This window comes from Xenopus tropicalis, chromosome 2, assembly GCF_000004195.4.
Source record: "Xenopus tropicalis strain Nigerian chromosome 2, UCB_Xtro_10.0, whole genome shotgun sequence".
Taxonomy (NCBI): Eukaryota; Metazoa; Chordata; class Amphibia; order Anura; family Pipidae; genus Xenopus; species Xenopus tropicalis.
In genome coordinates, this window is record NC_030678.2 from 170558168 (window position 1) to 170583926 (window position 25759).

General features: G+C 48.3%; 1 protein-coding gene across 1 annotated transcript in view; it reads right to left on the reverse strand.

Annotated features, from left to right (window-relative positions):
• The window catches only part of prcp (prolylcarboxypeptidase), a 32805-nt gene extending 12236 nt beyond the window's left edge, over positions 1-20569 (reverse strand). The window contains 8 exon segments of the mRNA NM_001079171.1: positions 358-545; positions 2378-2542; positions 2767-2939; positions 4429-4586; positions 5768-5949; positions 7051-7152; positions 7554-7694; positions 20321-20569. Of these exon segments, the coding sequence (NP_001072639.1) occupies positions 358-545; positions 2378-2542; positions 2767-2939; positions 4429-4586; positions 5768-5949; positions 7051-7152; positions 7554-7694; positions 20321-20494 (1283 nt within the window). The 5' untranslated portion in view covers positions 20495-20569.
• Between the last annotated feature and the right edge of the window lie 5190 nt (positions 20570-25759).

Consider the following 25759-nt stretch of genomic DNA (forward strand, 5'->3'; position numbering starts at 1 on the left):
AATTGTGCTTAGTACGGGGGAATCCCTATGTGCCATAGTTTTATGGTATCTCTCTGTACAGGCTATGAGCAAACTTAGGGGGCTGTTCCTGCTGAATTGTGCTTAGTACAGGGGAATCCCTATGTGCCATAGTTTTATAGTATCTCTCTGTACAGGCTATGAGCAAACTTAGGGGGCTGTTCCTGCTGAATTGTGCTTAGTACAGGGGAATCCCTATGTGCCATAGTTTTATGGTATCTCTCTGTACAGGCTATGAGCAAACTTAGGGGGCTGTTCCTGCTGAATTTTGCTTAGTACAAGGGAATCCCTTTGTGGATATGTGCGTTAGCCTGTAGTGAGTAGGGGCCGGTTCCTTACCTGAATATGATATTGCTGTGTGAGCTGATGTTCTTCCCACCATACACAGTTGTTACCCAGGAGCCCCGCGGCCGGACCCCCCACTGCTTGTAACACTCGTCGGAGAAAGCCTGCAAGTCCCACGACTGGGGCTCAAACATGTCGCTCACCCCATCCGAGCAGAACGGCATCACCATCTCTGTGCAAGCCTGGGGCACAAACAAACCAGGTTACCCTTCTGTACAGAACAGCCAATCACTTTGCTCAGCAGTCATTTCAAGGGTAACAGATCCCAAGAAACACGGCTTTAGATAATACCCATTGGGATAGAATGCTGTGTTATAAAGACAGCTAGAATCTCAGCCATATGGGTCCCTGTATATAAAGTACCCAATATTATATATTATTACCTAGAAACCCCCCAGCTCCTGAAATTTCTCTAGTTTTAAAGTTTAATGACTTTATTTTCATTAGGGCTGCACTAAATTTAGGATTCAGCCAAACTGCAGAACTTTGTGGTTGGTTAGAAGCTTTAAAGGGATCAGCCTGCCTTCTGATTTTTAGCCACTAGATGGCAATCAAGGCCAACAGAACTGTACAAGTACAGTATCACCATCATTTATTTCTATTCATGCCGTGATTTACATTAATTCATAATGAACAGGGGACTAACAATAATAGAATAATAAAAAGAGAAATAATAAATAACAAAAATAGGATCTAAGGGTCCTACTCACAAGAGCTTGAAGGGGTTGATGTAGAGGGGGCTATTCTGGGACAATTTACAATTGGTCTATTTTTTTTTTTTTCATTATTTGCGTTTTTTTTAATTATTTAGCTTTTTGTTCAGCAGCTCTCCAGTTTGGAATTTCAGCAGCTGTCTGGTTGCTAGGGTCCAATTTAACCTAGCAACCAGGTTGTGGTTTGAAACAGAGGCAGCAATATGAATAGGAGGGGGGCTAAATAGAAAGTAGGGATGCGCCAAATCCAGGATTCGGCCAAGATTCAGCCTTTTTTCAACAGGATTCAGATTTAGCCGTGAACCCATGGTCCTGGCTGAACCAGAAATCAGAAGTGTCTATGTAAATGCAGCCATAAGCACTCACAGAAACACTGCACTGAGTCCTCTATCAAAAGAAACAGGATTTCTTGTCTCCTTTTTTGTAAACATGTTCATAGGGTATCTGACTTCCTCACTCAGAAACATCCTTCATTCCGGGGGCCAGAGTCTGGGCAGCTCCTTCCTCTCCTGCTCCCCCCTCCCATAAGAATTCAGAAAACTCACTCCCTCCTCCCTTAGGAATGTGTAATCTTAGCTAGATGGCTAGAGCTGCAGCAGGAAACTACTGAGACCAAGCTAAAATGGCAGCTGCTATCTTGAACAAACAGAGGGAGCTTCTAGGGCTGTTACTCAGGTATGGTAAAGCTTTCTGCTGAATAAATATAGCGTTCTAGGTGGCAGTAAATTGTCAAAATGTCTTTCCTTCTCCTTTAAAAGCATGTGACTTTTCATTGAATGAACATTTTTGCACTTTGGTAGCTTCATTTGCCTATGCAAGTTAGGATTCGCGTTTGATTCAGTATTCCCCCGAATCCCAAAATAGTGGATTCGGTGCATCCCTAATAGAAAAATAAGTCATAAAAAGAAAGATAACAATCAAACTGGAGCCTCACAGAGCAATCATTTTTGGCTGAAAAAGTCAGAAACAGAAGACAAATAATTCAAAAACTCTAAAAATAAAAAAGAAGACCAGTTGAAAAGTTCCTAAGAACAGGCCATTCTATAACATTCTTATTTATATTAATTCGAAGGAGAACCACCCCTTTAAAATCACCCAGCCCCCTCCGCTCCCGGTCTGCTGAGCCACTTCCTTTGCTGTTAAAAATTAAAGATGGCCGTGCGTTCCACAGTGGAATGCACAGCAGCGGAGCAGGAAGCAGTGGTGGCTAGGGAGGCCGGCTTGCAGGCTGGGGGCAGGGACACAGTCGGAGCCCACTGGGATTTTTCCTAGTATTCTAGCAGGCCAGTCCGACCCATTACCTGGTAACTCCAGCCCAGGTCCCCGAGGCTCCCGGAAGCAGTCTGAGAGGTATTCAGGCACGGGGTGTCGCCGGTGTAATTGTAATAAACATTCACGGCCTGGAATATGTCCTGCAGCAGGTCCTTGTCTCCGCTCTTGGGGTCCTTCAGGAATTTGCAGACTACCTGCATGCAAGTAATGGGTTAATGGTTTTTACACACCCCCCCACACTTAACCCCTTCCCTGTCAGGGATCTATTAAGAAGGTTTGTTAGGCAACTCTATTTCCCCATTTATCTGAATGGAATGTGGAAAGGTTCATCCCACTTTGCCGGCAGGGAAAGGGTTAAAAGGATTGTGAATGAGAATACGTCCCAGAGTAGGGGTTGGCCAAATAGTCGCCCCATTACCTGAATAGGCCAGGCCGGCAGAGGCTCCAGGAAGCTGGCAGGATACGGATAATCCACCATGGCCAGGCTCACCCACGTCTCACTCAGCCAACCCTTGAACACGGCCACATCCTCTTTGCTTTTCAGCGGGCAGCACAAGTGGAAAGCGTTGGAGAGCCACTGCAGCCCGTCAGCTGACAGGAGAGGCAGAAGCATGAATGGAATCCTAAAGCCTTAATTTACCCCCCTATGAGCTTCCATCTGAGTGTTCTAGCCCCGCCCACTTCTTGATTTATATACATCTCACCCTGTAAGTGTCCATCAAAGTGTTCTATTCCCGTCTCCCCCTGTAAGCCGCCATCGAAGTCTTCTAATCCCGCCCACTTCTTGATTTAAATACATCTCACCCTGTAAGTGTCCATCAAAGTGTTCTATTCCCGTCTCCCCCTGTAAGCCGCCATCGAAGTCTTCTAATCCCGCCCACTTCTTGATTTATATACATCTCACCCTGTAAGTGTCCATCAAAGTGTTCTGTTCCCGTCTCCCCCTGTAAGCCGCCATCGAAGTCTTCTAATCCCGCCCACTTCTTGATTTAAATACATCTCACCCTGTAAGTGTCCATCAAAGTGTTCTATTCCCGTCTCCCCCTGTAAGCCGCCATCAAAGTCTTCTAGCCCTGCCCACTTCTTGATTTACATATGTCACCCTGTAAGCTTCCATCAGAGTGTTCTAGTCCCGCCCACTTCTTGATTTGCATACATCTCACCCTGTAAGCTTCCATCACAGTGTTCTATTCCCGTCTCCCCCTGTAAGCCACCATTGAAGTCTTCTAGTCCCGCCCACTTCTTGATTTATATACATCTCACCCTGTAAGCAACCATCAGTGTTCTAGCCCCGCCCACTACTTGATCTATATACATCTCACCCTGTAAGTGTCCATCAAAGTGTTCTATTCCCGTCTCCCCCTGTAAGCCGCCATCGAAGTCTTCTAATCCCGCCCACTTCTTGATTTAAATACATCTCACCCTGTAAGTGTCCATCAAAGTGTTCTATTCCCGTCTCCCCCTGTAAGCCGCCATCAAAGTCTTCTAGCCCTGCCCACTTCTTGATTTACATATGTCACCCTGTAAGCTTCCATCAGAGTGTTCTAGTCCCGCCCACTTCTTGATTTGCATACATCTCACCCTGTAAGCTTCCATCAGAGTGTTCTAGTCCCGCCCACTTCTTGATTTGCATACATCTCACCCTGTAAGCTTCCATCACAGTGTTCTATTCCCGTCTCCCCCTGTAAGCCACCATTGAAGTCTTCTAGTCCCGCCCACTTCTTGATTTATATACATCTCACCCTGTAAGCAACCATCAGTGTTCTAGCCCCGCCCACTACTTGATCTATATACATCTCACCCTGTAAGCTTCCATCAAAGTGTTCTAACCCCGCCCACTTCTTGATTTATATACATCTTACGCTGTAAGCTTCCATCAGAGTGTTCTAGTCCTGTCTCCCTCTGGCCGCCATCAGTCTTCTAGTCCCGCCCACTTCACTGATTTACAGCCCACTATTTCTATAAGCTTCCATCAGAGTGTTTTAGCCCAGCCCACTGCTTGAGTTAGTCCCCTCCCTCTAGCCACACCCACTGCATTAGTAGGTCCCCAGCCCATTGCTTTGCCAGATTCGTCACTTACTTGTTTCGGCCATGCGGTTAATGGCCGCCCAAGAGTTCCGGACACTTTCTGAGCACCCAGGCCCGCTCTTCTTGAAGTCATTTGTTACAACCTGATAATATTCATTGCAGGGCACTAAATCCTCAAATTGCCAGATAGGGGCAGATGATGCAATGGCTCTGTAGGAGAGAGAGAGAAAAATAACATTAGGCTCCAATAAGGTCTCCCTGCACTTTTACTAACAATATGTAGCTTAAAGGGGAACTCCCCCCAAACATAACAAATCTGCAGCCTTTTCATGGTTTAATGTAATAATCTGGTTTGGAACAGTTCCCTAAGCCCCGCCCCCTGTTCCCTAAGCCCCACCCCCTGTTCCCCTGCTGATCTGGCTGACTACTTTGTGACTCAAATAAACGTAACAGTAGTCACCTGTCCCTCAGCCTTCAGCCTGCCTCCTCCCAATCCCACAATTCCCTGCTGCACACGTGATGCCAATAAGGAAAGGAACATCCCACTGCAATGCATTGTGGGTTATGTAGTTCCTGCATGCTGTCTGTAAGCTGTGGGGAAGTTGTTACAATCTGTAACATCAGTGTTTTAGTCCCTCCTCCCCTGCCAGGATTTCAAATGATGCAGAAAGAGTAGAACAGTTTTGCAGCTGGATTTCAGCATATAAACATGGGATTTATTCCTACTGTTTGAAGGAACAGATTACAGGGATAGGGATATTAGGGGTTTCTGTGTTGTGTGGGGCTCTTTAATGAATTCTGGTTCCGAAGCTGGAGTTCCCCTTTAAGGGCAATGGGACTTTGGGTGTTTTGTTGCCCCTGAGTGAAATTGTACTACCTTGCAGGCAACAAAAAGCCCAGCAGTAACTGTGGGCACCAGTGCATCTCCCCCTCATCATGGCCGCAGGGACGAAGTGCAGTAGGCAGTGAGGGGATTTGACTCGAGTAGGAGCTCACAACTGGGGTGGGGGCCCCAAACTGGTAGCCTCAGTGTGTCCCGGACACCCCTGCACTAAGATTTAAGAGATTGCCTAGTTTATCTCTAAGCTTGAAAGCCCAAATATGAACCTCAAAGGGGCCCTGAACTGACCTAGAGGGGTGACCAATGGGAGTGGCTTAGCTGCCGTAATTATATTAGGTTGAATGACACCCCCTTCCCTTTAACCGACCCTGTATGTTTCTAACCACTTTGTTAGCCCCTATTGACATGTCAAGGGAACGGCATGCAGTGTGGCCAATTGATTGCTCGCGGCTGGGTGCCATTAGTCACAGCACTTGGCTCCCATATCACTTTCACAGCTGTGCTCCCTCCGTGGGAAAAGAGAGTGCTCTAAAGCTACGAGTCTACCTACCCTACCACCACGTCTGGGTACTTCATCCTGAACCAGGCAGCCAGCATCCCGCCATAGGACCCCCCCAAGGCAATGACCGGGCTGTTCTGAGCTCCTTCCGTGGTGGCTTTAAAGTATCTCAGGAGAACGGCGAAATCGGCCAAGGCCTGCTCCGACGTTAAATAATTCAGGTGTTTGGGATCCTAAAAAGTGAGGTGAAAATGCACTTAAATCAGGCACTTTGGGTGAGAATTTGCCCCAAGAGAAATTTAAGCCCCAAATCCAGGGGCCCCTCACAACAAAATTTTCTGGGCCCCCCTCCTCCCACACCCCGCCCCCAATGGCCCCTCCCTCAGTGACCCCTCCAATCAGTACAAAAGGACACAGACATTGGTAGCCAGCCCCCCCCAAAAAACATTGGTAGCCAGGGCCCTCCCTAAAACTTTGGTAGCCAGGCGCCCCCCTTAAAACATTGGTAGCCAGGCGCCCCCCTTAAAACATTGGTAGCCAGCCCAGGGCCCCCTAAAACATTGCTGGTCCTCCTCCAGTGTCCTCATACTATGGCCTGCTCCCCCACAGGCATCCTCCAGCCCCCCCCCATAGCATCCTCCAGCTCACCCCCCAGCGTCCTCCACAGCATCCTCCTGCTCCCCCAACTCCCCCCAGCATCCTCCAGCTCCCCCAACTCCCTCCCCAGCATCCTCCAGCTCCCCCAACTCTCCCCCAGCATCCTCCAGCTCCCCCAACTCTCCCCCAGCATCCTTCAGCTCCCCCAACTCTCCCCCAGCATCCTTCAGCTCCCCCAACTCTCCCCCAGCATCCTTCAGCTCCCCCAACTCTCCCCCAGCATCCTTCAGCTCCCCCAACTCTCCCCCCAGCATCCTCCAGGTTCACCACCCCCCGTGTCCTCCCCAGCATCCTCCAGATCCCCCCATCATCCACCTGCATCCTCCTGCTGCCCCCCCACAGCGTCCACCTGCTTCATCCTGCTCTCCCCCAGCTCCCCGCTGCATCCTGCACACGTATGCAAGGGGGGCGACCAATCGAATTACCCGCTGACCACCAATGACAGGGCCCGGGCTAAAAAACTGTATCACGCCTGGCCCCCTTTAAAGAGAGAAGTGTCTGGGCCCGGGACAACTGTCCCCCCTGTGCCCCCCGATGGCGGCCCTGCCCAAATCCATGCAGTTGTCCTGCTCCTCCCACTGTCTGAGATCAACCAGGTTTGTCCCCATCTACAACCTGCTGAAACATAACTGAAATGTTGCTGCCCAGTTGACAATGTGCCGTGTAAAGCTACTTACACTGAATGCCAAATCTCCGAAGGGCATTGATTCTCCATAATAGCGATGTTCTGCAAACACCAACATGGCTCCCATCTCCTCAGCCACATCCCACATAAACCCCTGAGGGAAACAACAGACGGTTATATTGATCATGATTGACACATATCCCTTTTATTAATGATCACAAAATGGCGGCTCAAGAGAAAGGATGTAAAAGGGCACACATACATGCTAGGCCCCATCAGCCAATGAATGGACACAGTTCTGTCTTTTACTCCCACACTACTTCCTGTTACAGTTAGAGCTGCATTATTTCTTGTCATGTGATCTCTGAGGGAGCACACAGCCCATCACAAAATGGCGGCTCAAGAGAAAGGATGTAAAAGGGCAATATTTACTGATATATATATATATTCCAGTTTGGGGAGATTCTTTAATAGGCCACTTAATATGATGTCAGCAAGGTGCACCCAATGAACAGGCCATTCGCAAGCTCACTGGTTGTCCCACCCTGTACTTACTGTATTATTACAGAACAAAGTAATGTCTCCTTCATTGCCAGTATAGAATAATATGGGGCCCCCAGGTTTCCTCCAGTAGGTGTCCGACACTAAGTAGCGCTGCTTGAAGGTGGCATCCTCATAAAATCCGAAGTGGTCGACCTGAGCAAACATGGAGATAGTCACAGTTATGAAGTGTTCCTAAATATTCTTTATTTTAGTGAATTGATGTCTCCTTGCTTTAGATACCCTGGGCTGATCGGCATAACTCCATGTAACCATATCAACCACCCAGGACTTCACATTTCATATTGTAGAGCACAAAACAGAAGAGGAAAATAATTAAAACATAATAAAGGTATGGGACCTGTTATTCAGAATGCTCGGGACCTGGGTTTTTCCGGATAAGGGATCTTTCCGTAATTTGGATCTCCATAACTTATAGCTTAGTTGGGATCAAGTACAGGTACTGTTTTATTATTACAGAGAAAAGGGAATCATTAAACCATTAAATAAACCCAATAGGACTGTTCTGCCCCAATAAGGGGTAATTATATCTTAGTTGGGATCAAGTACAGGTACTGTTTTATTATTACAGAGAAAAGGGAATCATTTAACCATTAAATAAACCCAATAGGGCTGTTCTGCCCCCAATAAGGGGTAATTATATCTTAGTTGGGATCAAGTACAGGTACTGTTTTATTATTACAGAGAAAAGGGAATCATTTAACCATTAAATAAACCCAATAGGGCTGTTCTGCCCCCAATAAGGGGTAATTATATCTTAGTTGGGATCAAGTACAGGTACTGTTTTATTATTACAGAGAAAAGGGAATCATTTAACCATTAAATAAACCCAATACGGCTGTTCTGCCCCAATAAGGGGTAATTATATCTTAGTTGGGATCAAGTACAGGTACTGTTTTATTATTACAGAGAAAAGGGAATCATTTAACCATTAAATAAACCCAATAGGACTGTTCTGCCCCAATAAGGGGTAATTATATCTTAGTTGGGATCAAGTACAGGTACTGTTTTATTATTACAGAGAAAAGGGAATCATTTAACCATTAAATAAACCCAATAGGGCTGTTCTGCCCCCAATAAGGGGTAATTATATCTTAGTTGGGATCAAGTACAGGTACTGTTTTATTATTACAGAGAAAAGGGAATCATTTAACCATTAAATAAACCCAATAGGGCTGTTCTGCCCTGTTTTATTATTAGAGAGAAAAAGAAAATCATTTTTAAAATATAGAATTATTTGCTTATAATGGAGTCTATGGGAGATGGCCTTTCCGTAATTTGGAACTTTCTGAATAACGGGTTTCCAGATAAGGGAATACCTGTAATTAAAAAGAAACCATTTTTTTCCATGAATGATTTTCTAAAATCCCTCTTTGTACTGTAGTGCTATAAATAAAGCACGTGAACCCCCTAATTTTAGTTAAAGATCAACCCCCCTTCTTTTGCACAGTCCTATATTTTTAAATTGTCCAGCTGCCAATGTTGACTTTTTTTCCCATTTTTCTTGTCTTTATTTAGAATTTGGGTTAAATGCAGGGAATAGCAGAAATCTGAAATTCACAAGCAGCCATTAAGATATAATGAAAGAATAAGAAGGAATAGGAAGTCTTTTATCGCCTTGTTTTCTGCATTGCTTCTTCTCCCCCCTAGCAAGTAATGTGACCCCTCAGTAAGTTCTACCCCATTTATGTGGCCCCCTGGTGTCACTTGAGTTTGGCGTGCCTGCTGTTAGGGATCATTTAAGCAGCTAATGGATTTATCGCCTCTCTAACGTGTGACACCAGGGTTCCTGGGGCAATTAGAGCAAGGCTAACAAGAGACATCTGGGAAGCTCATTGAGAACTATATTATTACAGAGCGAGGGCGTTGGCAAGACCTCGGTTGCTGCAAGGAAACCAGTGAAGGACTACGGAACCTCCCAGTACCTCTCTGCCTTACACAATGCGGAAGAACACCCCCATGTCCATCCTGTCTCATCAGTTTCCTTATTTTGCAGAGATAAAGGGAAAGAAGGATTTCCTCGCCGACGCGGTGCCACCATGATGGGCAGGAAATATCCTCATTGTTTGTATGGTCAGCCCTAGCCCTTCCCAATCCTTTGTCCTCATTGGTAGTCATGCCCAATCTATACAGCATGTACATGGGACCTAAACTATCTTCAGCACATTGATGATGGGGTGTTTTCAGTTCAATCCCCCCTTGGAGGTCCAACAGTTGGTCAGGGCCCTCCTTTTGGTCATAACAAGCTTATAGATAAAGACAAATCAGTCCAAGAACACCTAGGATAGCAAGTGCTTGCTCCAAATCGTTCCCTACTTGGCCTCCAAATTGGGTTTTTAAGGGTAACTAGTGGGACAAATAAGTAATCTCTTCAAAACTCCCTCAAACTAAGCTTCAGGCTGGGCACCTCTCTATCTGCTCCAGTTTCCACCTCCCACCCACCAAGGGGGCTACCTCACAGCTAGCCTTTGGGAACTAATCATGTAAACATCCTAAGTCAATTTGTAAGCCCTCGTCATGTTTAATGTTTCTGCCCTGAAGTGTTCTTCTGTAGCTAAGCAATTTGTAACCTCAGGCTCAGGGATCCTTAACCAGCAAGTTAAGACACAAAATGGGGTCCCATGATGTTTAGGGTGGGTATTATTAGATAATAGTAAGACTGGTTATCCGGTCCACTGAGGCAGGGACTGATGGGAATGTGATAGGGACCTTAGATTGTAAGCTCACTGGGGCAGGGACTGATGGGAATGTGATAGGGACCTTAGATTGTAAGCTCACTGGGGCAGGGGCTGATGGGAATGTGATAGGGGCCTTAGATTGTAAGCTCACTGGGGCAGGGACTGATGGGAATGTGATAGGGACCTTAGATTGTAAGCTCACTGGGGCAGGGACTGATGGGAATGTGATAGGGACCTTAGATTGTAAGCTCACTGGGGCAGGGACTGATGGGAATGTGATAGGGACCTTAGATTGTAAGCTCATTGGGGCAGGGACTGATGGGAATGTGATAGGGACCTTAGATTGTAAGCTCACTGGGGCAGGGACTAATGGGAATGTGATAGGGACCTTAGATTGTAAGCTCACTGGGGCAGGGGCTGATGGGAATGTGATAGGGACATTAGATTGTAAGCTCACTGGGGCAGGGACTGATGGGAATGTGATAGGGACCTTAGATTGTAAGCTCCACTGGGGCAGGGACTAATGGGAATGTGATAGGGACCTTAGATTGTAAGCTCACTGGGGCAGGGGCTGATGGGAATGGGATAGGGACCTTAGATTGTAAGCTCAGTGGGGCAGGGGCTGATGGGAATGTGATAGGGACCTTAGATTGTAAGCTTACTGGGGCAGGGACTGATGGGAATGTTGAAAAATCTCTGTAAAGCGCTGCAGAAATAAATGCCTCGCCCCAGCTCCCTGGGATAATGCTCTGTAGCAGAATCCTCTTTTAATAACAGCGACTCTTCTCGGAGCAAAATCCCAAAGGAAACGTGTATCACCTTTCCAGAAAGCAGATGGACAACTAATCAGGAGCTACAGATGGGCAGCGCTACACAAACAAACTCATCAGGCTGTTCCCACTATAGAAGAAAAACAAAATAAACGGTGCTAATCCCCCAGAGCCTTCTCTGTTTCATCCACAAATACAACATGACCACCAAGAAATCTGGTTTCCAACCACCTAAAACCTCTCACTCACGGACTTGTTATCTTTAAGCCCTAAGCTACATGGGCGATACCGCTCCAATACAATGACTGATCCAAAGTCACCGCTCAGGAAAGACTTCAGAGTCAGACTTCAACTGTTCCATGTGCTACAACCTGCCCTGTGATCAGTGGAACCTTGAGGCAGATGGGCACAATGGTAGGAACAATGTTGGCACGGGACACTCACTGTGCCAATTGCTGAAGACCATCCCCAAAACTGGTCCCATTGGCCTTCTCTCTTCCATCTCAACTTCCAGTCCTTTTTGGAGGACAACAGCTTGCCACAGGTGTATATAATCTTGCCCAACTGCAGTTATTCTACCCTTGGAGCAGTGTGGTACTGCCCTACGAGTGGCGCTCTCATTCATGGTTGGACTAGGCCAGGGGGACACTGGGGGAAAAAAAACAGGTAGGCCCCGCCGACCCAGACCCAATCCCTGCAGGCGTTCCCCCCATATACCTCCCTCCCCTGATCGCGTCTAGTTAAGTTTCAGATATGCATGCTCAGGTGGAGGGGAGGGTGTGCAGGCAGCAGGGGCCCCTGGGGTGGCAGCTCCAGTGGGCCCCACACACTCCAGTCCGACCCTGCTCTCATTGTCTAAACCTGATAAATACCATTAAGTTTCAGTTAAGCTCCCAGCAAGGTATCCAGAACTGAAACCCACCAGCCTAGAGGTCCAGAAATGTAACAATTCACAGCAGGGTCGGACTGGGCCGCTGGGACACTGGGAAAATACCCGGTGGGCCCCTGCAGCCCAGACCCAACCCTATTGCTGCTTCCTCTGGCCTCCGATGGCCTTCCCTGACACGTTTCACATACGCAGCCGGAGGGGGCACCTTGGGGGGTGCGTGGCCCCTGGGGGGGTTGCCCCGATGGGCACTGCACCCCCCAGTCCGACCCTGATTCACAGCAATAAGACAAAGAGATACCAAACTAATTTTCTTGCATTGAATTGTATTGAGAATGCTCCCTAAAGGTGGCCATACACGAGGCGATTTCGCTCGTTGTGCGATGAACGATTATATCGACAAACGATCGTATGGCGATCGAGTTCCCATACGATATGCCATCCACGGGCAACGATAATTCGGGAAAGATTTTGTCGCATCATTATCGTAAAATACCTACGATCGTACATCTACGTACGATCGATGTCGTTGCTGGCAATCGTGACATGCGCAGAGAACAATCGTTGAAAGACAAATGTCTGACACTCACACCAACTGGCAGATTTTATCGTTAAACGACCAAAATTTTTAAACCTGGCCGATCGATTTTGGGGACGATAATGTCGGCTCGTTTAGTGGGCCGACGATCGTTCGTACACCACCAACTATACGATAACTTAACGATAGCATCGGATCGTTCGGGAATCGGTCGTTTGTAAGTAAAAAATCGGTCCGTGTATGGCCACCTTAAGCCTTTTAATCACTTCTCTAGGAACACTGGACTGATATTCAGGCTCAGGCTAGCAGATAGATAGATAGATAGATAGATAGATAGATAGTCAGTCTTATGAAGACAAAGCAGAACCAATTACATTTTATCTGGAAGTCTTGTTAACAATTAAGGGTAAGCAAACACTGCATAAAAAAAAACTACATTTTAGGTTTCCCTATTCTAAATATCTTATCACTAATATATAAATGATCTTTTCTTCGCTGCAGATCCCATAGCCCTCCAGGGGGATGCTGGCTGCACTGCACTGGAGGAGATAGAGACATATAGGGAAATACCAGTGTAAGATTTGGTTGAGAATCTTCCTGAACCAAACATCTCTGTACAATTCCAACCAGATTCAAACTCTTAAGGAGGCCATACACTATAAGGTCGCCAAACAAGCGAAGCTTTCCACTGATATGCCCACCTAAGGGGCAAGCGGTCGAATTACAATGACGGGAATAGGACCTGAAGGAGTAAGGACTGCATCAATAAGCCAATGCGGCCCCCAATCCGACAAGAAAATCAGACCTGTTTGATCAACATCTGGACAATTTTAGGCCAGATATCGGTGAGTTAGGCCTGTCGGGGGACCCCTTACATGGGCAGATAAGCTGCCAAATCAGTCTGAAGGACCTGAAGTGCCTGTGTATGGCCGCCGTTACTTATGTGAATTTCCACTCCATGCTGGGGTAAACCTGGCCATACAGGGTGAGACAGCGTCTTGTTCTCATTGGTCCTCAACTGGAAGAAGTTTCAAACTATCTGGCTGGTCGGTGGGCCCTATTGTGGGTAAATAATCTGCTGACTTGGTCTTGAAGGACTGATTTAGCAGCTTTTATTTTTTAGTTCCTGTTTATGGCCCAGCTTAACCCACGTTAACCCACTAACTAACCAAAAACACGGAAACATACAAAGTCTACACCACTGGCGCTGTATTTAGTTTGACTTATGGCTCGAAGGGTAAAAGCACTGGACAACTCCATATGAAAGGGTTCACAATTTTGTGGGGTTTGGGTCAAATGTGAAGTAAAAAGTGAATAAAATTAGAGTTTGGTCCAGTTGGTATGGTATCTCATCCAAGCTTGGAAGTTTAACTGCTATCTGGTTGCTACTGGTTAATTACCCTGGCAACCAGACTGAAGTTTGAGATTCAGAATGAAAGATGAATAATAAAGGGACTGAACAGAAAGATAAGTAGTAGGGATGCACCGAATCCAGGATTTGGCCTTCTTTGGCAGGGTTTGGTTTTGGCCGAATCCACGGTCCTGGCTTAACGGACCAAAAAAAAAAACCGAGTTCAGTGCATCCCTAATAAGTGGTAACAATAAAACTGAAGCCTAAAGGGCACTACCGCTGGGCCTCCCCGACCAACATTTGGCCTTAAATTGGCCAGATCTCAATTGGACAGGTTTGATTTTTTCATTGGATTGGGGACCGCATTGACTCGATGAGGTCTGCGGACCGACGGCGCCTACGCCCCCTGTTTTTAATTGGCCCCAGGGACAAACGATCGAATTAGCCCGATATTGCCCACTTGTAGGTGGACATATTGGGAGAAGATCCGCTCTCTTGGCAACCTCGCCAGATCTTACAGTGTATGGCCACCTTAACAATTAGGCTTTATTTTTACTGGGTTCAGCGACCCTGACAACCAGATAGCTCGACACAACTGGAAGGCAATCATTTAAAAATTCCAAGGTATGAAAAATATAAAAAAATGAAGACTGCTAAGCACATTACTCGTAGGGATCATCCCAATATGTCACTATATTACCTATTCCACTGAGGGGTTAATATGACGGTAGCCTTGAAGGCTCATTAAGCGAGTGGAGGAAGCAGGCAGAGGAGGGAGGAAATGAGGCAGGTTTCCTGCTCGGTACTGAAAGTTACAAATCTGCAGTGTGACCCGGTGTGGGACAGTGTATAAATATATCATTTCACTGGCCGCCCCAAACAAGTACTTCCTTATATTACTGAATTGCCAAACAAACTCCATTGTCTTCATGGAGTCCCTTTGTTCCAATGGCACTATTACGCTCTTCATTAGCAGCCTGCCAAATCTATTAGCCGGGCTCATTAGAGCCACAGTTTCACCGCTCGCTCCTTCTGCGGAACAAACGGCCTCACTGTGTGGCGTAACGCCACTCTGCGCCGCCGGGGACCCGGCAAACAATCGCCCCATTGGCTCGCACTTCAGCTGGAGATCAGCGCATTAGCTCATTTAATGAAATTCTAGTTGTGATTGACAGGAACAAGGGGATATAAACCCAAAAAGGGATTTTTTTTACCTTATGAAAGAAAATATGATTCTAAGCGACTTATACATTGAAAAATATTACAGCGGCTTTGAAGTTACTTGTGGGACATGTTTCTGCTTTCGGAAAGTCTTGTGACTGGAACTGAGGGGGAAAGAACCCGTGACTCACGTAATAACCATATGTGCGTTATAAGGGGGAAACCAGTCTGTAACTGGGATTAAGCAGGAATGGACCTGGCTGTGCTTTAAAGGGGAGGTTCACCTTCAGGTTAACTTTTAGTAGGTTATAGAATGGACTATTCTTAGCAAGTTTTCAGTTGGTCTTCGTTTTTTATAGTTTTGAATTATTTACCTGGGGGTCACAGACTCCTTCAGCCAGTAACTATTTTTATTACTTATTTTTCTATTCAGGCCCTGCTCTATTATCCTTCCTGTCTCTATTTCCAGGGTCGGACTGGGGGGTACAGGATCCCCGCCAGCCACGTCCCCTACTCACTCCCCCAGCGTCCTCCCCTGAACGTGCGTAACTTTAACGCATCAGGGGAGAAACGGTCGGGCAGAGGGAGCACCGGCAAGGGCCGGGTCTGGGCCGCCGGGGCCCACCAGGATTTTTCCCAGTCCCACCCTGTCTCTTTCAAACCACAGCCTGGTTACTAGGTTAAATTGGACCCTAGCAACCAGACAGCCGCTGAAATTCCAAACTGGAAAGCTGCCGAACAAAAAGCGAAATGATTCAAAAACTGCAAATAATAAAAAATAAAAGACCTACTGCAAACTTTCTCAGAATAACATTCTCTACATCAGTGGTCCCCAACCTTTTTTGCACCAAGAACCGGTTTCAAGTTTTATTTAAAAAAGTAATTTGTGTTCATTCGCGTTGGTCTTGCACGCAATGAGTTTATTAACACCTTTATACACATGATGCATATATTCGCACCTTTATACGCGTAGAGCGTTCAACTGCGCCATTATACATGCTGCGCTTTGTGTTTGCCGCAGAGCCACCACAGCCGGGAACAGAGGCGGCCCAGCGGAAAGCAGCCCACGGCCCGGCGGTTGGGGACCCCTGCTCTACATTATACTAAAAATTAACTCAGAGGTGTACAACCCCTTTGAGGCCCAGTGGGTGAGCTTTAACCTATAAAGGATTACATAATAATGGGACTTTTAGTAGCAAGGTTTCTCTCCCGGGATTCCATCCGCTTTGCAAATCTCATCACCATAGGGAGGGCTGCAGATACAGGGTCCTGATCACAGAGCCCCCCCCCCCAATCCCTAGTGGGGCAGTGCATTTATGTTGCCTTTAAGCCTTAACTCAAATCCCCCTACTACATTCTGCTGATATTGAGTTACTAAAGGGAAACTTAAGAAGGACGTGAGGCTGAACTCTGCCCGGCACGTTCTGCTCCATTTCCCATACACATTCCACTAGGGTTTCCATGCACGGCCGGCCACAGGGTCACTGGTTTCAACAGCTTGGGTTGGGCCCCAACCAATGGGGCTGCACCAATTATCATTACCAGCACTTTATAGACAGTGGTACAATCCAAGGTCCCAAAAACATGGGGGTCTGTAATTGAGCTGGGCTGTATCTCATGTAAAGCAGGGCCCTAGTACAAATAAAATAACCCAAACCTTGACTTGTATAAGAGTAAATGACGTCAATAAAAAAAACAAGAGCAGCAGTTATGACAGGTATGCGGCAGCGCCATAAAGAAACTACAAAACCTATCCGAAATAGCAATGGTGACGGACACCAGCGGCTGTGCAGCTTCCACGTGATTCTCTCACTACTATCTGCACCATTCTTGCACTTGTACGTGAACGGGAAGGGTAACCGTGGGGCTTATTAGGGGAAGGCTGGGCCCCCTTAGCCCATAACAAGGTTACAGATATATAGAAACATTGGGGTAACAGTCACCCCGCTATAGTTCCAGGGGTACCCAGGGCACAAATAAGCACTCACCCCAAATCCCCCCCTAACTGGCCTTCAGGCTGAGCCCCCTTAGCCCATAACAAGGTTACAGATATATAGAAACATTGGGGTAACAGTCAGTTCCAGGGGTACCCAGGGCACAAATAAGCACTCACCCCAAATCCCCCCCTAACTGGCCTTCAGGCTGGGCCCCCTTAGCCCATAACAAGGTTACAGATATATAGAAACATTGGGGTAACAGTCACCCCGCTATAGTTCCAGGGGTACCCAGGGCACAAATAAGCACTCACCCCAAATCCCCCCCTAACTGGCCTTCAGTCTGGGCCCCCTTAGCCCATAACAAGGTTACAGATATATAGAAACATTGGGGTAACAGTCACCCCGCTATAGTTCCAGGGGTACCCAGGGCACAAATAAGCACTCACCCCAAATCCCCCCCTAACTGGCCTTCAGTCTGGGCCCCCTTAGCCCATAACAAGGTTACAGATATATAGAAACATTGGGGTAACAGTCACCCTGCTATAGTTCCAGGGGTACCCAGGGCACAAATAAGCACTCACCCCAAATCCCCCCCTAACTGGCCTTCAGTCTGGGCCCCCTTAGCCCATAACAAGGTTACAGATATATAGAAACATTGGGGTAACAGTCACCCTGCTATAGTTCCAGGGGTACCCAGGGCACAAATTAGCACTCACCCCAAATCCCCCCCTAACTGGCCTTCAGGCTGGGCCCCCTTAGCCCATAACAAGGTTACAGATATATAGAAACATTGGGGTAACAGTCACCCTGCTATAGTTCCAGGGGCACCCAAGGCACAAATAAGCACTCACCCCAAATCCCCCCCTAACTGGCCTTCAGGCTGGGCCCCCTTAGCCCATAACAAGGTTACAGATATATAGAAACATTGGGGTAACAGTCACCCTGCTATAGTTCCAGGGGTACCCAGGGCACAAATAAGCACTCACCCCAAATCCCCCCCTAACTGGCCTTCAGGCTGGGCCCCCTTAGCCCATAACAAGGTTACAGATATATAGAAACATTGGGGTAACAGTCACCCCGCTATAGTTCCAGGGGTACCCAGGGCACAAATAAGCACTCACCCCAAATCCCCCCCTAACTGCCCTTCAGGCTGGGCCAAAAATAATGACACTATCCCTTTAAGAATTCTGCCTTATGATTTGCTCAGTGAGTGCCAGCTCTTCAAACAAACAGTGATTGTTTTTAAAGAGACAGACAGACAGACAGACACCTACACAGTAATTCGTTAATATACATTGCTGCTTTCTTTCATTGGATAAAACATATTTTGGGTGGGGGGAGTGGCAGCAGTCAGATCTCAGGTTACTGTATCCCCCCCACCCCGGGCAGATTTATTGAATACAGATGATAGGCAGCATACGGAGCAGCCGGCAACAATAGACTGCAATGTGCTACGGGGAAGTAAACGCAACCGCAGATCATGTGACTGCTGAGTCCACGGAACCCACGTGAGCGGGACAGGGACATCCCATGTCAGCAGATATTAAACTGTACCCGGCACGGAATTCTGCTGCTGAAAACAACTTGCGAAATCCAGGAAGTAGGAGCTGCCCTATAATCTGCACTGCCAATCACTGGGGACCCTGGGGTGCTGTATGCCTGCATAGGGTGTCAGGGCTTAGAATAGGGGTGCCAGTGCCCACCTGGGGGAGCAGGGCTATAGATAAGGGCCATCCGGTACCAACTAACGAGCAGCCGGAGGTACCTGCCTGGGGTGAAGGAGTTGGGATCCGTGCCAGTCTGTGGTTCTTAAAGAAACAGTTCAGTATAAAAATGAAACTGATTGGTTACTGACTGCTAACAGCTTAGAGAGCTGTAAAGGAGGAAGTAGTGTTCTGGCTATTGTGTTAGACATCTGCCCACTCCAGCCTTTTTAGATTACATTTTTGCCCAACTATATTAAAAACATTTTTTATTGCAGTCTGTCTATTTTACCCAGTTTCATTTTTAAACAGAACTGTTCCTTTAAGGTTACTTAGACTACGGTCTTGCATAAATGCCATATGCCAGCCTGGGCATGTAGGGCTTCAGCCCAGGGGGCATCCTGCAGTACAGAGGGTAACACAAGCCATGGGCCAACTGAACCTGCAGGGAGTGCCTGGGATTTAGATCTGGGTGCTGGTTTGCAGAATGTGGGGTGACACTTACTGTGCCAGTCTGGGGGGTACAGGGGTCCATTAACCAGCCTGCTGTAATACTACCTGCCAGAGGGTGCTGAAAGCTGGTAATGGGGTGGGGCAGATTAACCAGGTGGGGTTGTAGAGGGGTGCTGATTGCCTGCCTGGCTGAACATGTGGTGGCTATGTAAGAGAAGGGGTGCTACGTATGTACCTGGGGTGCAGGTAATGGGGTTAGTGTATAGTGCAGGGGGGCAGAGACCTGCTACGCTGTAACCCTGGGGTGGGTACAGGGAATCACAGAAGGTGCTGGGGCAGGTGTAGGGGTAAGTAGTACAGGGTGAGTGGGTGCTGATGATTGGGGCAGACTAACCTAGTGGGTGGGGCAGAGTGGTGCTGTAGTGTGGGTACAGGGAATAACAGAAAGTGCTGGGGGGGCAGGTGTAGGGGTAAGTAGTACAGGGTGAGTGGGTGCTGATGATTGGGGCAGACTAACCTAGTGGGTGGGGCAGAGTGGTGCTGTAGTGTGGGTACAGGGAATAACAGAAGGTGCTGGGGGGGCAGGTGTAGGGGCAGTAGTACAGGGTGAGTGGGTGCTGATGATTGGGTCAGATTTACCTAACGGGTGGGGCAGGGGGGTGCTGTAGTGTGGGTACAGAGAATAACAGAAGGTGCTGGGGCAGGTGTAGGGGTAAGTAGTACATGGTGAGTGGGTGCTGATGATTGGGACAGACTTACCTAATGGGTGGGGCAGAGGGGTGCAGGGAATCACAGAAGGTGCTGGGGCAGGTGTAGGGGTAAGTAGTACATGGTGAGTGGGTGCCTGAGTGGGTGCTGATGATTGGGACAGACTTACCTAGTGGGTGGGGCAGGGGGTGCAGGGGATGGGGGTGCTGTAGTGTGGGTGCAGGGGATGGGGGTGCTGTAGTGTGGGTGCAGGGGATGGGGGTGCAGGGGATGGGGTGCTGTAGTGTGGGTGCAGGGGATGGGGGTGCTGTAGTGTGGGTGCAGGGGATGGGGGTGCTGTAGTGTGGGTGCAGGGGATGGGGGTGCTGTAGTGTGGGTGCAGGGGATGGGGGTGCTGTAGTGTGGGTGCAGGGGATGGGGGTGCTGTAATGTGGGTGCAGGGGATGGGGGTGCTGTAGTGGGGGTGCAGGGGATGGGGGTGCTGTAGTGTGGGTGCAGGGGATGGGGGTGCTGTAGTGGGGGTGCAGGGGGTGGGGTGCTGTAGTGTGGGTGCAGGGGATGGGGTGCTGCCCTTACCTGCTGGGTGAAGTAGTAGGTCTCATAGCTGGGTCCCGGGTTGCTGCTGCCATATTGCTGGGCTGAGCCGAACTGCCGGGAGAGTCGGACGGAGTGAGCAGCCGAGAGGAGCAGCAGGTTCCAGGCGAGGAAGGCGCAGCCGGGCATCACCCTACCGACCCCTAGCGATACCATCACTGCCCGAACGTACGGAGATAGGGGAACCCCTGCCCGAACTGCCAGCTAGAGAGCTGGGGGCGGAGCCAGCAGTGGGCGGGGACATTGGCCCTTCCCCTTTAACCTCTTCCTTTGCAGCCAGTATGGGTGAACTACAGCTCTAATCACTGTAGGCTGCTGTAGAATTCTGGGAGTTGTAGTTTAACTAGTGAGCCCCAAGATTTATTGTTAAAGGGAAAGTTAGTATAATGTAGATAGATCTATCCTAAGCAACTTTTCTATTGGTCTTAAATTTTTATTGGTTACTATTTTTTGTTTTTAAGAATAAACACTGACCCAATCCTAAGAGCCACAGAAAATGTAATTCTGAGCAACCTCCCAATGTTATTTGTAAATGTAATTGCTATGGAAAGCAGTATCTGTTTATAGTTTCTGCACTGCTGGTTCTGACACCTGAAACAATGTTCACTAATTAATTGGGGGAAACTACATGTTACATTGTTTTCAGATCCACACCCAGACAAGCCAGGGATTTTAGTAATATTAGAATGTCAGTTCCACGATACTGTCCCATAATTAGCCTAATGGGTTAAAGATGCTCAGGGGATAGTAGATACACTGGGACTCATTAATTACTCTGGGTAGAACTGCCCTAGGGCACTAATCACTGATTGGTGCTAGAGGGCAGAGGTGGGAGGGGCCAATGAGAGTTTGCAGGTGTGCTGGGCCCTTATGAATGTTTTCTCGCGGGGGGGGGGCTGCATTATTTTTACATCACTTTATGTAATGACTGTCTATGGCACCCTACAGCAGCCCCTCTGGCATTTTGCAAGGCAGACCTGCCCAGATCTGATACATGAGCCATAGCGAGTCCATGTTTCACCCACTCTTTATTAGTTCTGGTGAGCTCCCAATGGAACCAGTGGCGCTAGTCTTTTACTGGATCCCAACTAATTTCCACCCAACACTCTGCCTGTTCCATGTCCAGCCCTTGCTCAGCAGCAGCACTGTCACACAAGTCAAGTTCAATAACCAGCCAGTCAGTGCAGAAAAGATCAAGGGGAGTCAAAGGGCAGAAACAGACAAGAAGCAGAGACAGGCAAGTAGCCAGGGGTCAGTAGCCAGGAAGCTACATAGAATGTGTGGAAATAAACAAGGGCAGGCTGAGCACAAACACAGGGAAGACACAGCTACCCTCTGCCCCCAGCCGGGAAATGGGAAACACAGGGAAGGGAGATGGCTGCAAAGTCAAGAGAGCAAGCAATGGGGTAAACTGGGGAACAGACAGTACAATAACTGGGGTAGCAAAGCAGGGATTGAAGCATGTTGGGTAGCAGAGAAAGAAATAGAGTATTGTATATACCAGAGCATGGAGTATGCTGGGTACCAAAATAGGGAATGGAGCATGCTGGGTACCAGAGAAGGGAATGGAGCATGCTGGGTACCAGAGAAGGGAATGGAGCATGCTGGGTACCAGAGAAGGAAAGGAGCATGCTGGATACCAGAGAAGGAAAGGAGCATGCTGGGTACCAGAGAAGGGAATGGAGCATGCTGGATACCAGAGAAGGGAATGGAGCATGCTGGGTACCAGAGAAGGAAAGGAGCATGCTGGGTACCAGAGAAGGAAAGGAGCATGCTGGGTACCAGAGAAGGGAATGGAGCATGCTGGGTACCAGAGAAGGGAATGGAGCATGCTGGGTACCAGAGAAGGGAATGGAGCATGCTGGATACCAGAGAAGGAAAGGAGCATGCTGGGTACCAGAGAAGGGAATGGAGCATGCTGGGTACCAGAGAAGGGAATGGAGCATGCTGGGTACCAGAGAAGGAATGGAGCATGCTGGGTACCAGAGAAGGAATGGAGCATGCTGGGTACCAGAGAAGGAATGGAGCATGCTGGGTACCAGAGAAGGAATGGAGCATGGTGGGTACCAGAGAAGGAATGGAGCATGGTGGGTACCAGAGAAGGGAATGGAGCATGCTGGGTACCAGAGAAGGGAATGGAGCATGCTGGGTACCAGAGAAGGAATGGAGCATGCTGGGTACCAGAGAAGGGAATGGAGCATGCTGGGTACCAGAGAAGGAATGGAGCATGCTGGGTACCAGAGAAGGGAATGGAGCATGCTGGGTACCAGAGAAGGAATGGAGCATGCTGGGTACCAGAGAAGGAATGGAGCATGCTGGGTACCAGAGAAGGAATGGAGCATGCTGGGTACCAGAGAAGGAATGGAGCATGCTGGGTACCAGAGAAGGAATGGAGCATGGTGGGTACCAGAGAAGGAATGGAGCATGCTGGGTACCAGAGAAGGGAATGGAGCATGCTGGGTACCAGAGAAGGAATGGAGCATGCTGGGTACCAGAGAAGGAATGGAGCATGCTGGGTACCAGAGAAGGAATGGAGCATGCTGGGTACCAGAGAAGGGAATGGAGCATGCTGGGTACCAGAGAAGGAATGGAGCATGCTGGGTACCAGAGAAGGGAATGGAGCATGCTGGGTACCAGAGAAGGGAATGGAGCATGCTGGGTACCAGAGAAGGGAATGTAGCATGGTGGGTAGCAGAGAAGGGAATGGAGCATGGTGGGTAGCAGAGAAGGGAATGGAGCATGCTGGGTACCAGAGAAGGGAATGGAGCATGCTGGGTACCAGAGAAGGGAATGGAGCATGCTGGGTACCAGAGAAGGGAATGGAGCATGCTGGGTAGCAGAGAAGGGAATGGAGCATGCTGGGTACCAGAGAAGGGAATGGAGCATGCTGGGTACCAGAGAAGGGAATGGAGCATGCTGGGTACCAGAGAAGGGAATGGAGCATGCTGGGTACCAGAGAAGGGAATAGAGCATGCTGGGTACCAGAGAAGGGAATGGAGCATGCTGGGTACCAGAGAAGGGAATGGAGCATGCTGGGTACCAGAGAAGGGAATGGAGCATGCTGGGTACCAGAGAAGGGAATGGTGCATGCTGGGTACCAGAGAAGGGAATAGAGCATGCTGGGTACCAGAGAAGGGAATGGAGCATGCTGGGTACCAGAGAAGGGAATGGAGCATGCTGGGTACCAGAGAAGGGAATGGAGCATGCTGGGTACCAGAGAAGGGAATGGAGCATGCTGGGTACCAGAGAAGGGAATGGAGCATGCTGGGTACCAGAGAAGGGAATGGAGCATGCTGGGTACCAGAGAAGGGAATGGAGCATGCTGGGTACCAGAGAAGGAATGGAGCATGCTGGGTACCAGAGAAGGGAATGGAGCATGCTGGGTACCAGAGAAGGGAATGGAAAATACAGAATGTGCAACAGAAGCCAAAAAGCAAGTTCTGCTGTTCCAGTCCATACAGCCAGATCTGACTGACAGCCATTATGCACAATCCCACTCCAATCAGGGCCTTAAATAAGCAGGGGACAGAGTTAATTACTAACTAACACATTTTTAATCTGTTACTTACGGAGGGTGACTTATTGTGTTATATAATGGGCAGAGCTAATTAATAACAGAAACAAATAATATGGTTTACTGGGGGCAGGAAAGGCTAACAAAGTGGTGACAGCTGAATAATGGATTTTAAAAACAGTGAATAAATGAAACAGTATCCCTGAGTAACACCAAGTCATTCAGATGGGAGAAAGTAAACACCTTAAACAAACATTGCCACAGTGGCACAGATCCTATCTGATCCCCCCATTGTAAGCAGCAGTCCTGCCCTGCTTTATGGCTGAGATTCTAGCTATCTGTATAACAGAGCATTCTGTCACAGTGGCACAGATCCTATCTGATCCCCCCATTGTAAGCAGCAGTCCTGCCCTGCTTTATGGCTGAGATTCTAGCTATCTGTATAACAGAGCATTCTGTCACAGTGGCACAGATCCTATCTGATTTCCCCCATTGTAAGCAGCAGTCCTGCCCTGCTTTATGGCTGAGATTCTAGCTATCTGTATAACAGAGCATTCTGTCACAGTGGCACAGATCCTATCTGATCCCCCCATTGTAAGCAGCATTCCTGCCCTGCTTTATGGCTGAGATTCTAGCTATCTGTATAACAGCATTCTGTCACAGTGGCACAGATCCTATCTGATCCCCCCATTGTAAGCAGCAGTCCTGCCCTGCTTTATGGCTGAGATTCTAGCTATCTGTATAACAGAGCATTCTGTCACAGTGGCACAGATCCTATCTGATCCCCCCCCCCCCCCCCCCCCCCCCCATTGTAAGCAGCAGTCCTGCCCTGCTTTATGGCTGAGATTCTAGCTATCTGTATAACAGAGCATTCTGTCACAGTGGCACAGATCCTATCTGATCCCTCCATTGTAAGCAGCAGTCCTGCCCTGCTTTATGGCTGAGATTCTAGCTATCTGTATAACAGAGCATTCTGTCACAGTGGCACAGATCCTATCTTATCCCCCCCATTGTAAGCAGCAGTCCTGCCCTGCTTTATGGCTGAGATTCTAGCTATCTGTATAACAGAGCATTCTGTCACAGTGGCACAGATCCTATCTGATCCACCCCCCCCCCATTTTAAGCAGCAGTCCTGCCCTGCTTTATGGCTGAGATTCTAGCTATCTGTATAACAGAGCATTCTGTCACAGTGGCACAGATCCTATCTTATCCCCCCCATTGTAAGCAGCAGTCCTGCCCTGCTTTATGGCTGAGATTCTAGCTATCTGTATAACAGAGCATTCTGTCACAGTGGCACAGATCCTATCTGATCCCCCCATTGTAAGCAGCAGTCCTGCCCTGCTTTATGGCTGAGATTCTAGCTATCTGTATAACAGAGCATTCTGTCACAGTGGCACAGATCCTATCTGATCCCCCCATTGTAAGCAGCATTCCTGCCCTGCTTTATGGCTGAGATTATAGCTATCTGTATAACAGAGCATTCTGTCACAGTGGCACAGATCCTATCTGATCCCCCCATTGTAAGCAGCAGTCCTGCCCTGCTTTATGGCTGAGATTCTAGCTATCTGTATAACAGAGCATTCTGTCACAGTGGCACAGATCCTATCTGATCCCCCCCCCCCCCCCCCCCCCCCCCCCCATTGTAAGCAGCAGTCCTGCCCTGCTTTATGGCTGAGATTCTAGCTATCTGTATAACAGAGCATTCTGTCACAGTGGCACAGATCCTATCTGATCCCCCCATTGTAAGCAGCAGTCCTGCCCTGCTTTATGGCTGAGATTCTAGCTATCTGTATAACAGAGCATTCTGTCACAGTGGCACAGATCCTATCTTATCCCCCCCATTGTAAGCAGCAGTCCTGCCCTGCTTTATGGCTGAGATTCTAGCTATCTGTATAACAGAGCATTCT